Below are 14,092 nucleotides of genomic sequence, written 5' to 3'. Positions count from 1 at the left end.
AGGGCCTCATGCATGCAAGGCAAAAACTCTACCACTGAGCCAACTTACCAGCCCTAAAACTTTTTCTACTGTGTGTTCATTTATATTTTTATACAAAAAGTACAGTTTTTTCTATTTCTCAGAGTTTCCTCATTTATTTAACATCAAATTAAACATATTACACTCCAGTTTGAATTCCATTGGTCTTGCATTTATCTCCAATTTTTCCATAATATAAAAAGGCTTTAATTCATCAAATGTCTTTCTCTCCACATGTTTTCATCAAATGTTGTCAGAAACAAATTTAAACTAATTGTTTCAATCTAAACACACTATTTACCAGTTTACAGTAAAAAACAATAAACAAACCCCAATAACTGATTCTGTGTATAGCACTATTCTAGGTGCAATAAAAAGGAATCTTAATCTATGTCAGGTGTTGATGGCTCATGCTTGTAATCCTAGCTACTCAGGGAAGCTGAGAGCTGTGGCTCTCAGTTCAAAACTGGCCTGGGCAAGAAATCTGAGACTCTTTAAAAAATTTAAATATATATTTTTTATTGTAAAGATACAGAGAGGTTACAAGTACATGAGCAAGGTAATGAGTCCATTTCCTATTGAGCATTGTTACCCCCTCCTCAGAGACAGCATTCAGACCCCGATTTCAAGCCCCACAATTGGCAGAACCACAATAAAAAAGAATCTTAACCTAGAAATATGTTTCACTTAATCAAATTACATTATCTCCTGTCACAAAGACTAAAAATAAAAATCGCTCCTTCTTATAATCTGGTCCATAGTCTCTTCTGGCTCACAGAAAGTTGATTTCTGGGGAAAAGTGTTTTAAGGTGATGCATGAGTAATTAGGACAAAACTTGTCAATTTGTTTTCTTCTTTCCTATTACTGGAACAGTGGCCATAAAAGCCTAGGCTCAGAAATACTAACAGGAAAGCCGCTTCATGAAAATTGCAGAGAATAAGATTTCTATTTCATTCTAGATACCTATATAAGCTCTGAATCAGCTCAGACAAGCAGGTCAAAAAGATTGCCGCCTGAGAAAATAAAAGATTATATGTTAACCTGTTTGGTTTGGTTTTATTTCTCAGACAGACTAACACAATGGAAAGGTTTTTACAGACTAGCTAAATAATGAATGAAACTCAGATATTTTGTGTTTAAAATCTCTGCACTGAACTTGGCACCATTCAGCCAGATGTCCATCTCTGTGAATCAGAACAAATGGACTGAAAATTGCATAACCAAGGGTCAGAAATTCTTGAACATTTATTAGTATGGAAATATGTTCGAAGGAGATAGTTAAATATAAAGAAATCACTAAATCTATCAAATAAAAGGAAAGAAAAGAAAGCATCAGAAGAAGAACACTTTGAGCAGCTTTCATTTCGGGAGGAGTTTTGTAGACAAACTGGGAGTTTTGTAGGTATAGAACATGCTGGTGATGCTTGTAGAGAAGAAATATCATGTAGACACTGGCCCCACCCATAGTACTCTGGGACACAGCATCTCTCATAGCCATGAAAGTGAGGAAAATGCTGTTGATTTTCTGACTTCCTAGCATAGTATAACAATAGAACTCACTACCACCAAATTGAGATTTGACTAAGCTGGTATTTCTAATGGAATTTAACAAGTTCATGCTGATAAAAGAATTGAGTATCCAAAAGAAGAGCAACAAAGGAAGGATGCGCCATGCAGACCTTGGCTTGAGCCTCCTCCACACAGAACCTCTGGGGCTGATGGTGCTGGCCTGGACCAGTGTGAGGAGACTGCTGGTGCAGATGGACAGACCCCGAGACACCCTCTCCAGATAAATGATAATTTTACAGCCTATAACACCTAGAAAAGTTCTAAACCCCAAAGCTGCTATTGTCCATGGCAATCCTTTGGAAAGAAGTATTATGATATTTGTGAGAACCACATGGATGAGAATCAATTGTATAGATTTCTTCTTAGTTCCTCCCCATAAACTGCACATATAATTCACAAGTACAGAGATGTTTCCTATAATCCCAAGTCCTGTTAGAAGGATGAAAGTCAGTGCCTTAAGTGGCTTCAAAACCATTTATTACTTCATAGGCAGATCCAATCCTTTTAAAAGAATGCATCAGAAATGATCATTTTCATATCTTCAAAGTATTTTACACTATAACATTTTCATGATATGCTTTTAGCACTCATGATGTGTGTGTGTGTGTGTATGTGTGTGCAGAGTACATAGAGCTCGTTTCTTTTCTTGTGGCATTTTTTGTACTTTTTACAGTTTCTTGATGCCTACTTGGCAAAAATTAAAATTCTTCCCTCAGATTAGTAAAACCAATCTAGTGTTCACATCATTATGCATTATGTATCCCATCTAAGTTCAATCTCAACATGGCTGTACTGAACCCCAATTATTTTCCATCATAATTTCTTCATTTTAAAATTTTTTATTGTGTCATGTTAATATCACCAAATTCCCCAAGTGTACATTCCATGCTTAACCTGGGTTTTTTCCATATATAACTTGGATAAACATATATAATCCTGTTGCTAAAACTTCTTCCATATTTCAAATTTATATACGTTTTAATTTGCACTATTTTATTTTGCTCAATATTCCACTCTATCTCACTTTTTTAAAAAAAACCAATCCTGAGGCTTAAACCCTGGGCCTGAGCACTGTCCCTGAGATTCTTTTGCTTAAGGCTAGCACTCAACTACTTGAGCCACAGCACCATTTCTGGCTTTTTTCTGTTTATGTGGTGTTGACGAATCGAATCCAGGGCTTCATGCATGCTAGGCAAACACTCTACCACTAAGACACATTCCCAGCCCTATCTCTCACTTTCTTTTTTTTAAATGCCAGTATTGAAGTTAGGACCAGGGTCTTCTTTCTTAGCTTCTTATTTAAGGCTGGCACTCTATTACTTTAACTATACTTCCACTTCAGGTCCTTTGCCAATAATTGGAGATAAGAATATCTGGACTTGCTCTTCCAGGGCTGGAATCCTAATCCCTAGATCTCAACCTCTTGAGTAACTTGGATTACAGGCATGAGCCACCAGCTTCCAGTTCTTTATCACATTTTGATGAATATGAGACTCTAGGATTCAGGTTTTATGTTTATATTAATATTATCAGAGATGTGTGTGTGTGTGTGTGTGTGTGTGTGTGTGTGTGTGTGTGTGTGTGTGTGTGTTGTCTTGGGGCTTGAACTCAGGGCTTACACACTGTCCTTGAGCTTTTGTGCTGAAGGCTAGCACTCTATCACTTGAGCCACAGTTCCACTTCCAAAAGCTTTTTGGTGGTTAACTAGAGATACAAGTCTCATAGACTTTCCTGTTCAGGCTGGCTTCAAACCACGATCCTGGTATCAGGTTTTTTAAAAAAAATTATTTTATTTTATTTTTTTAATGAGATGAGCTGACTCCTAGGGCTTGAACTGAGGACCTGGACACCGTCCTTGAACCTTTTGCTTCAAGCTAGTGCTCTACCACTTTGAACCAAAATGCCATTTCTCACTTTTTTTGGTAAGTTAATTGGACACAAAAGTCCAATTGCAAATGTTCAGTGATTTTGTTTTATTTTTATTTTTTTAATGTCAAGTTAAACTTTAAGCATAATGAACCAAAGACATTCAGGATCAAGTGCTTTGTCTGAAAAGTTTATATGGTCAACTGGCTGCAGCCAAGGAAGTGCTCTTCAGGAACCTTAGAATTTTATTTGGCATCAGAAGGCCTATCAGAAGGCTCCACACTGGACTGGGAAGGTGGCTCAGTGGTAGAGTGCTTGCCTTGCATGCATGAGACCTTGGGTTTGATTCCTCAGCACCACATAAGCAGAAAAAGCCAAAAGTGGCACTATGGCTCAAGTACTAGCCTTGAGCTGAAGAGTTAAGGAACAGTGCCCAGGGCCCAGAGTTCAGGCCCATGTCCGACAAACAAAAATAAATAACAAATAAAAAGAAGGTTCCACACTTCCCTGGTTTCCCTGGTTTCTTTTTTTTTTTTCTTTTTGTCAGTGTGGGGCTTGAACTCTGGGCCTGAGCTCTTCAGCTCAAAGCCAGCACTCTGCCACTTGAGCAACAGTGCCACTTCTGGAACCTTAGAAACCTAAAAGTGTTTCAAGATATTTAAGTTCCTTTCAGTGACCTCAGATGACTAAAATAACTTTCATCAGTTTGTATGTGTTGATAATTATTAAAATGGATTAGAGGAAGAGTATTTCGTATCAGCTGTCATGAGAAAAAAGGAATTTAATAATCTATAATAGTCTCTTGTAGGTAAGTAAATTGGGCATCATTACTGTGAACTGAGGTCATACAAACAGGAATCATGATGGCATTTGACCGCTGCTATATGACCTTGTGAAAAACAATAATTTCTGTTTAATTAACAGCCTGTTTTACTTGTGAGTTTTGCTTTTTTTTTTTTTTTTAACATAATTAGTATTAGTTCTATTGTGATTGTTAACTCTAAGTTTCTGATATTCAGACTTTAGGCCTGGATAGGATTCTTTTTATTTCTTTCCTTTTTTTGCTGCCAGTTGTGGGGCTTGAACTCAGGGCCTGGGCACTCTGTCCCTGAGCTTCTTTTTTGCTCAAGGCTAGCACTCTACCTCTTGAGCCATAGTGCTACTTCCGGCTTTTTTTGTTTATGTGGTACTGAGGAATGGAACCCAGGGCTTCATGCATGCTAGGCAAGCACTCTACCAGTAAGCCACATTCCCAGCCCGGATACTTTTTCTTCACATCGAAAATCTCCAGCCTCATGGGGTTGGGAAGGTGGCTCAGTGGTAGAGTGCTTGCCTTGCATGTATGAGGCCCTGGGTTCGATTCCCCAGCACCACATAAACAAAACAAAAAGCCGTGGCTCAAGTGGTAGATTGCTAGCCTTGAGCTGAAGAGTTGAGGGACAGTGCCCAGGCCTAGAGTTCAGGCCCCATGACCGGACCCCCACCCCAAAAAATCTCCAGCCTCATATTATTTCAAACTATGGACAGTATATCCAGGTAAAAGAAGCCAGAATGATTGGCTCAAGCCTCATGATTTGTGTATATTTAATATACTTGAGAGGCAATTATCAAGACTTCTCTCTCTGTTTCTTCATTAAACATCAAAGGTTTTATTTACATTTCCCTGTTCAAAAGATCCATGGCAGCAAGAACTGTGAATATAGGTGCTTATCTGGGTTTGGCACCTATATGACTGTAGGAATGTCAGTTAGTGCCTTTAACTCTGTTTCCTCCCAGAAATATACAGATAATAAAGATTGCCTCAATGTATTTAAGGAAGCAAATCATAATCTTAAATATATAACATATGTAGAAAGAATATATTCATATTAAATACAAATTTATAGGAAATAGGCAGCATAAAAGAAAAATAATGGTCTATGTTTTTTATGGTTGTGGGGCCTGAACTCTGGGCCTGGGTGCTATTTCTCAGCTCTTTAGCTCAAGGCTAGCACCCTACCACTTGAACCACAGCACCACTTCTGGCTTTTTCTGCTTATTTGGTGCTGAGGAATTGAACCCAGGGCCTCATGTATGTGAGGCAAGCACTCTACCACTGAACCAACTTCCCATCCCTTGATGGTCTATTTTGAAATACAGAAATGTAACAAAAGTGAAGTAAGCATGTTTTATGAAAGCTAATAATTATGACAAGTGTAATAATGATCAAGTTGTAATCTAAAAACAAGCACAAAGCTCTTCTATCATTTAACTTTTTAAAGAACACAGTGAAAATCTTACACAAAGACTCACCTTGAACATAGGAACAAAGAGGCTCAAACATTTCTGCAATAACATCTGCTAAAAGCATCCCACTCATACTTTAATTATACATACCGAGCTATTAGAAGAGCGGAGTCCTTCTGGGTTATAGACCCTTTCATTAATTTACATACTAAAAGAGAAATTAAGATTATCCTTGTAAATAAATCTTACAAAGGACACACACACACACACACACACACACACACATATATATATAAATGTATCTTACTTTTATATATAAGTAAAATATTATCAGCTCTACTCACATGTGTGATACTGACAAACCCTGGGTTGGTGCTTCTGGGAAGAAGAAGCTTCCAGGTGTTAGTGGTAATTCTGGATTTGTAGAGCTGTTGGTTGTTTTTAAGTACCATGAAGGCTTCCATTTTCACAATAGTCAGTTTTCAGCTTGTCAGAGGAAGGTAGCCCTGCAGAATCTTAATCCCTAAAGTAAAACTTTCCTCTCCCTCCACAACTATTACAATTGTTTGTCTCAGTTATTGTCTTAGTGTAATGAGGGTCTAATTATAGTGACAGGAAGACTGAGTTGAGAAAGTGAACAACTAGCCAAGTCTCTTTAGCTAGACTTTCCCATTTCCTAGATGTGTTTTGACTGTCACAGTTTCAAGCTGTCCCTCTGCTTGGGGATCACAGTCAGAGACACAGAATAAGTCATTTGTGCTTTTTTTCCCCCTCTCAAGTTCTTTTCTAAACTCACAAATATAAAATGATGATAAATACGAAGGGCTGTGATTTCTCAGCAAGCTGCAAACACAGACTTGGAGGAGACAAAAGTTATCTTATTCTGTCTAGGCCCATGAGAAGTTCATGGTGTTTCCCATAAGTGGTTATTTATTCCTTCTTTATGAGGAACAAGTAGTACTCAAAAACCACGTGAAAGCCAGGCGCCAGTGGCTCAGGCCTGTAATTCTAGCTACTCAGAAGGCTGAGATCTGAGGATCTCGGATCAAAGCCAGCCTGGGCAGGAACGTCCATGAGACTCTTATCTCCAATAAAAACCAAGAGTAAATCGGAAGTGGCGCTGTGGCTCAAGCTGTAGAGCGCTTGCCTTGAGCTGAAGAGCCCAGGGATGGTGCCCAAGCCCAGAGTTCAAGCCCTACGTTGGACCAAAAACAAAACAAAACAAACCAAAAAAACAAAAAAAACACATGAGCCCACATCTTGCATGAATCCACTTACCTTGCATAAGGCAACAGACATATTTGTAGTTCAAATATACTTGAGAATAGTCTATCATTCTAATCATTCTACTGTCAAAGAGGAACTCTGTCCCTGACAGAAAGGAATGGCAAAATATGTACACCCAGGGCTGAGATTAGAATTGAGAATAGCATTATTTCCCAGAAGTGTGACTAGCACTTTGATGGCTTGTGAAGTAAGTTCCTGGTGCAGTGTTCTGACTTTCATATGACTTGATTCTCTTTACTTAGAAGTGAACTTGGCATAAAAAAGAGGTTGAAAACACTTGTGCCATAAATATCTACCAGAAAGAAGAAAAGTAAGCAGGTTCATTGGTAATTGATTCAAAATAAAAGAATTCAAATCCCGGAAATGTTCTAGAGAATAATGTCAAAAAATCATGAGGAAGAGGAGATAGAACATTAATATATACAGTTATCTAGAAGAGTACATTTTGTGACTGTTGCCAGAATAAATACATAAATAAATAAGTTACCTCAAGCTTAGCTTCCCTGTTACTCTATTTTCCCTTAAAAAGTCAGAATTGCTTAAAAAACATAAATCACATCTGGAATCAAGAGTAAAAAAATTGTCAGGAAGCTGGGTGCTGGTGGCTCATGCCTGTAATCCTAGCTACTCAGGTGGCTGAAAACTGAGGATCACAGTTCAAAGCCAGTTCAAGCAGAAAAGTCTGACTCTTATCTCCAGTTAAGTACCAGAAAAACCAGATGTAGAACTATAGCTCAAAGTGGTAGAGTGCTAGCCTTGAGCAAAAAAGCTGAGGGATATATAGTTATATATTATATATTTATATATATATTTAAGACAGAATGATATGATTAAAATTGTTACACATTTATTGCAGTAAAAAGTACTAAAAATTCTGGTTATGAGGACAGACTGACATGGCTTGTTGCAGAGATATCAAAACAAGTGCCAGATGAGAAAAAACCAAAATGATTCTTCCTTGATTCTTCCTCTAACTCTTTTACCTAAGCCTGGACTTTCCTCTTAATAAGTTTAATCATCCTAATATCCTCAATGGAAAGGACCAGTGTAATACATTGTAGAACACCAATGCAATCATGGTCCATGCCAACTAAATTAGGACAAGGCTCTGATATACTTACTCCAAGGAAGAACAAGGCGTTGGCTGGCCTTGCCAACAAAAACAGATTTCTTTGTTTTCTTCTAGAAAGGTATAGAGAAAAAGATATTTATGAGATTCAAAGCTGCATTAATACCAGGTACCTGTAGAAGTGTTAATGCAGAAAATCAATGTTATCATTTCTTCTAGCACAGCTGCAATTGTTGTCACCACCTGAATTATTTTATGATGATTCCCCTGTCATTCAAGGTCATTTTGATCTGCTATCGAGGCAAAATAGAATGGTGAAACTGGTATGTAATATGCATCACCCCACTTACATCTTTCAAGACCTTGGCAGTAATCCACAGTAATTCCTTCCAGGAGTTTGGTCTTACTTGTGATTCACTATTCTTCTAGATAAAGGCAGCTCTTTCTATAGATTTTTTTTGTCCAAGTCCATATGGGGAAAATAGATGAAAAATTATGATATTTTATTGCATTCATTCACTAATACTTATATACAACCCTTTTATATGCATAATCCTTCATTGCATTCCAAAGACAGACATTTATAGGCAGAGAGAATCAATATTTATTATTATTATTATTATGAAAATACCTTACAGGGGAGTTACAATTACATGGGCAAGTTAATTAGTACATTTCTTTTTTTTAATTTTTATTTTTTTATTGTGAAAATACTGTACAGAAAGGTTACAATTACATGGGCAAGATAATGAGTACATTTCTTATCAAGCATTGTTGCTTCTGTCAGAATTTGTGAGATTAAGCAATATTTCTTGTTGACTTGCTAGAATCCATTTGAGGGGAATTGACTAAGATGGAGCAAAAATCAAGCAAATTTTTTTGTAGGAGCTCATCTCTGAAAGTGGAGACTCACCAAAGTACTAGGGTTCTAAAGGTGATTTTTAATATCAAATAAAAAGATGTTTAATTTACCTGATGCTTCTGTGTCTGGATTCCTCCACTAAAATCAAGGTATAGAAATCATACTTATCTCAAAAGGTATATCACTGACAGCCTACATGGTTTTTAATTTTTTTTTTTTGTTGGTCATGGGGCCTGAACTCTAGGCCTGGGCGCTGTCCCTCAGCTCTTCAGCTCAAGAATAGCACTCTACCATGTCAGCCACAGCACCACTTCTGGCTTTTTCTGCTTATGTGGTGCTGAGGAATCATTACTTTGTAGTGCTCTACCATTGAACCTCATCCTCAGCTCCCACCAGTTTTTTAACTCACATTTGTTATTTAATGAACAAGAAATAAAACAACCATTTAATCCAAGTGCCTGTAATCTTAGTTACTCAGGAGTCTAAGACCTAGAGGATTGTTGTATGAAGCAAGTCCATTCAGCCAAGTTCATAGACCCCCATCCCCAAAATAACCAATAAGAAGCTGGCTAGACCTGTGGCTGAAGTGGTAGAAGACCAGCCAAGCAAGCAAGTATGAAAGGTTTTGATTTCAAATTCTGGCACCGTTTTTTTTTTTTTTTTCTTGTCCTGTTCAGATTCCTGGTTGTGACTTTCTCTGAAAGCAAAGCCCCCAATAATGACCAGCATTTATTAAGTTCTTGTGTTTAAAAAATGACTTGAGAAAGAAAGAAAGAAATAGACACATTGTGTTTCTGAAACCGTTCTCCATGATGGTTCATAGCTTAGAACTTTGGGCAGATGAAGTTGAACTTGCTTTGCTATTCACTTTCCTACTTCACATCATTCTATTAAAATAATGAATCCCTAATTAAGTCTGAGATAATTTCGAGCCAAACAAATGTAGTTAATTGTAGAGGGAGAAGAAAAGTTTTATTTCATTGACTGAGATTCTACAGAGGGTTTCCTTCTCTCTGACATGGTAATAACTGTGAAAATTAAAGTCTTTATGATATTTCATAAGAGACAAGAACTCTACAAATTCTGAGTTACAAATATGACATGGGAAACTTCATCTAACCCAATGCTTGTCTAGCCCATAGCTACGAGGTAAGTAAACCTAACAGTAATCTGATTTTTTCACATGTGCCATGCAAGTTTCACTCGGAAGTATAAATGCTAATGTTTATGCTTTATATATTTGACTAAGTCTATAAAGACTTAATGAGAAGACCTATGATTTTAGTATTTTCTTTTGTATTATCTAAAGCTATATACCAGATAAAACTAAGGGCATAGTCCTGACCATTTCTCTGTAGAAATGCTTGAACATCTTTGACTTTATGTTTAGCATCTGGCATCATCAGAGTTATAGGGTAGGTTTTCCACAAAGTTCTTTTCCTTGTAGTCTTCAAAAAGGTAAAAAGATACAAGGAGTTTTCAGGTTATTAGCAAAAACTGTTTTCATTAGCCTCCAGTTTCACGAGTGTATATTATGACATCAGCAGGTTCATAATATTTTAAACTTAATATCTGGTTCATTTCTATATTTTTCTCTATAAGGCTATTTTATCTTTTAGAGGAGGTTTAGACACTTTAGAAAGATAAAGTGAGTGCTGGAAAAGAATGAGGAATATATACCCACATAAAAATAAAAAATGTGCATATATATATATATACCATATATATTTGTGTATATGTGTATATATAGATACATATGCTATATACAGATATACTTGCCATATTTAAATGTGAGTGTGTGTATGATTTCTCTTGGTAGTCTTTAGTTTCTGAGCTGAGTGAATGGGCTTCTCAGTTTAGTAACTCCTAGTCCTTAGACAATTGTTTTGAGTGGGTAAGGTGAGTGAGACCTACCCAAAACACAGGTAACCTTCAGGACATCCTTTTGTCCTTCATTCTTTCTGTCTCTACACATTCACGAAGGTTTGACAGATTTTACCATTTCAGAGTAAGACAGAGCTAGATAGTCTCCCCTATATTTTAATCATTTTGTATTATTTAGCTATATTTAGTACTGCTAATAACAGTTCTTAGCTGGTGTAGGCCTCCCTGAGAGCTCAAATATGACATAAAAACATATGCTCCGGTGCAATGAAAGAAGGAGAAAAATGAGGAAGGAAGCAACAAGTTAGACAAGAAATATATTCACTACCTTACTTATATAACTGTAACCCCTCTGCACATCACCCTGACAATAAAATAAAAAAAATCATCTACCCTTTATTCCTCCAAACCTAGCTCACTTTGCTTAATACACTGGAGCTGGAGATTATAAATTATTTTTGAGCACTTATTATCTGGAGATGTTAAGAATCGTAGATACTAGAAGGAAAGACCGTATCACTCAGGTATTCTCAATGGAGATACACAAGTAACATAGCCTGACCTGATAAGTTCAGGAATGTTTATGGAGCCAGATTCTAGGCTGACTTATGAAGGATGGACAGAAGTTAGACACATAGTATGCTAGTTGAGTTAGATTAATCTAGGATCATTATGGATACTCATATGGCAAGGTAAGTGCCAATGTTATATTTGTTTCTGGGAATTATAATAAATTCATACATATTTTTGGTAAGGAGAGGGTTCCGAGTTGAAGAGAACAAATGTTAAGATTGTCTTTATATGTTTTGCAAGAAGTGAAGCAAAAAGAGCAGATTATTCAATTCAAAAATTCATTTGGAATAGAGAATATTTATAAAGTAGTTACACAATGTACAGTGTAAGCTGCTACTAGGGATTGACTTACAGGTAGGGAAACTCCTGACTCAGATAGACATTAGACTTGACAGTATATAAAATATAGAATCAGAAGTTGTGTCTTTAGTTAGAGTTCTTAGGACAAGAGCCTCAATATCAAAGTGGGTTTTTTTTAATGACATTTCATTAGGGGAGATCTCTCAGGAAATTGAAGAGCCAAACTAGGGTATGTGTGAGAACAAAGTCAGCTGCAATCTGGTTCTGCATATGTAGAAGATTGTGAGCACAAATTAATTATCTTACTCTTACCTTGAGGTAATGGGAACTGGGTTGTTCTCTGACACTAAACCACTTGTGTTGCATTTATGGCCAAGGCCTAAACTCAGTTGGGAGAAAGGGGACTTTGCATGATCTCCCTGCAAAGCTCTCAATTTGGCAAGGTATAATTTCTGGAGAAGCTACAAATTCCTTGTTTGAGAAATGAATGTGCTTTTTTTGAAGAATGAACGTGAATAGCATGGGAAAACATCCTGGATAGAGAACCAACAAAATCCACGAGAGTCAGATAATTTATTAGGTATTCACTTTATATAGAGGGAGACATCTAAGCTGATTCTCAGGAAAATGGGTTAGAAATTAGTGAATGATGATGCTCTTTGTTTAGCTCTTGTCTATCAAGTCAATCATCATGTAAATTTTAGACATACATGATACAAAGAAGGGTGTTTGGGAAAGGCAGGTGGAGGTGCTCACATAGAATTTGTCCAAATTGTATTTATCATCATTTCCATATGAGAGGCAGCAAGAAAAGATGATGAAGAAAAGCAAACTATGATATCATGTGCCTGTTAGGAAATAAGTGTGCATATTCATGTATTTCAGAAACTGTTCTCACTAAACACAGAGAAAATCAATACACCCGAAGCATGCCTTTCCACTCATTTGTGTTTCTCAAAATGTATTTCCTAGTGCTGAGCATGAAGTCCAAAGAGGATGTGGAGTAACATCATTCAGAGGATAATCTTCCTTTCTCTTACTGGACCTGGAATTGTGAGCAACATCCTTGTATTTGTGAGACATGTGTACACTTTTTTCACAGGTCCTGACAAAAAGCCTATAGACCTCATCCTCATCCACTTGACTTTTTCTAATGGGATCATTATCTGTAGCACAGTTATCAGAGACATAGCCATACTTTTCCCTTTCAGAAGCTTTATAGGCAATACAGGTTGTAAACTTTTGATTTATCTGGGAAGAGTGGCTCGAGGCCTTTCCATCTGCACCACCTGTTTCCTCAGTGTGGTCCAGGCCATCACCATCAGTCCCAGGACCACCCAGTGGAGAAAGCTCAAACCACAGACGACATGGCAAGTTCTTCCCTATCTCCTCTTCTTCTGGATCTTTAATTCTCTGGTTAGTTTTAACTTGCTCCACTATATCAAAGCAGCCAGTAGCACAAACAGATCTGGAATTAAAAGGCATGCTCTGTATTGTTATATGCTACCATCTACGCAAATAGTTAGATGGCTTTTCCTCTCCCTCATGGCTCTCCGGGATGTGATCTTTCAGAGTCTCATGGCCTGGAGCAGTGGGTACATGGCTTTCCATCTGTATAAACATCACAAGCGAGTCCTCTACCTTCATAGCTCCAGGTTGGCTAACAATTCCAGTCCAGAAATCAGAGCAACTCTAAGTACTCTCATTCTCATGACCTGTTTTCTGGTTTTTTATTGGGCTGATTTCCTTTTGTCTTTTTATATAGGTTCCACTATTACAAATGACTTCAAAATACTAAATATCAAAATCGTTCTAGTACTTGGTTATGCCAGTTTCAGCCCCTTAGTCCTGATCCTTAGAGATAGTCATGCTGCTAAATATTCAGATTCTCACTAGGAAATGTAGTTGCTTTCTATACCCAGTATCACTCCCGCAAACCCAAAGTATATAAAGTAAGAACATCTTTCTACTATTGTTTTTTACTTTATCAAGATGTTAAAAATAAGGCTTACTTTAACAGTTACACCTTCATTTTTAAAATGTCTGGTACTAGGCAGTCTATGACTAGTTCAGAGTTTTCAGCAAGTTGAAAATACAGATTATTCCCAGGATTTTAGCTTCTCATTCCAATGGGACTTTGGCTTCTTGTTTGCATGGAGGGAAAATGCTGAAGATAACTTTCTTGCCAGAAATCAGTGTTATTTTTTCCAAAAGCTTTTGAATCAAACAGGAACATCCAAGTATTTTCTACCTTGTTTTTTTTTTCAAATAGATTTGAAATATCTCCTTAATTTAGCTACTCAGTACTCATGAAGTCTGTGCCAGGGGATACCCAAGAAACAATGAACAAAGTACAAAATAGTGATGTAGAGTATCAAGAAATGATGGTCAGTGAGAGACACTAGTTCACTGGAGTACAATGGATGTGGTTCACAGT

The 14,092-nt window shown here is 37.1% G+C and overlaps 2 protein-coding genes across 2 annotated transcripts; one reads left to right on the top strand and one right to left on the bottom strand.

Moving 5' to 3' along the window:
- Nucleotides 1-1,118: 1,118 nt before the first annotated feature.
- On the bottom strand, nucleotides 1,119-2,063 carry LOC122111262 (vomeronasal type-1 receptor 4-like). Its single transcript, XM_042683980.1, has one exon. The coding sequence runs from the start codon at nucleotides 2,061-2,063 to the stop codon at nucleotides 1,119-1,121; it is 945 nt and encodes a 314-aa protein (XP_042539914.1).
- Nucleotides 2,064-12,651: 10,588 nt separating this feature from the next.
- LOC122111261 (putative vomeronasal receptor-like protein 4) lies at nucleotides 12,652-13,551 on the top strand. The gene has a single exon (XM_042683979.1). The coding sequence runs from the start codon at nucleotides 12,652-12,654 to the stop codon at nucleotides 13,549-13,551; it is 900 nt and encodes a 299-aa protein (XP_042539913.1).
- Nucleotides 13,552-14,092: the final 541 nt, after the last annotated feature.

Source organism: Dipodomys spectabilis, unplaced genomic scaffold, assembly GCF_019054845.1.
Source record: "Dipodomys spectabilis isolate Male_0828 unplaced genomic scaffold, ASM1905484v1 ptg000085l, whole genome shotgun sequence".
In the NCBI taxonomy this organism is placed as follows: domain Eukaryota; kingdom Metazoa; phylum Chordata; class Mammalia; order Rodentia; family Heteromyidae; genus Dipodomys; species Dipodomys spectabilis.
This window is presented reverse-complemented; position numbering and strand designations above follow the sequence as displayed.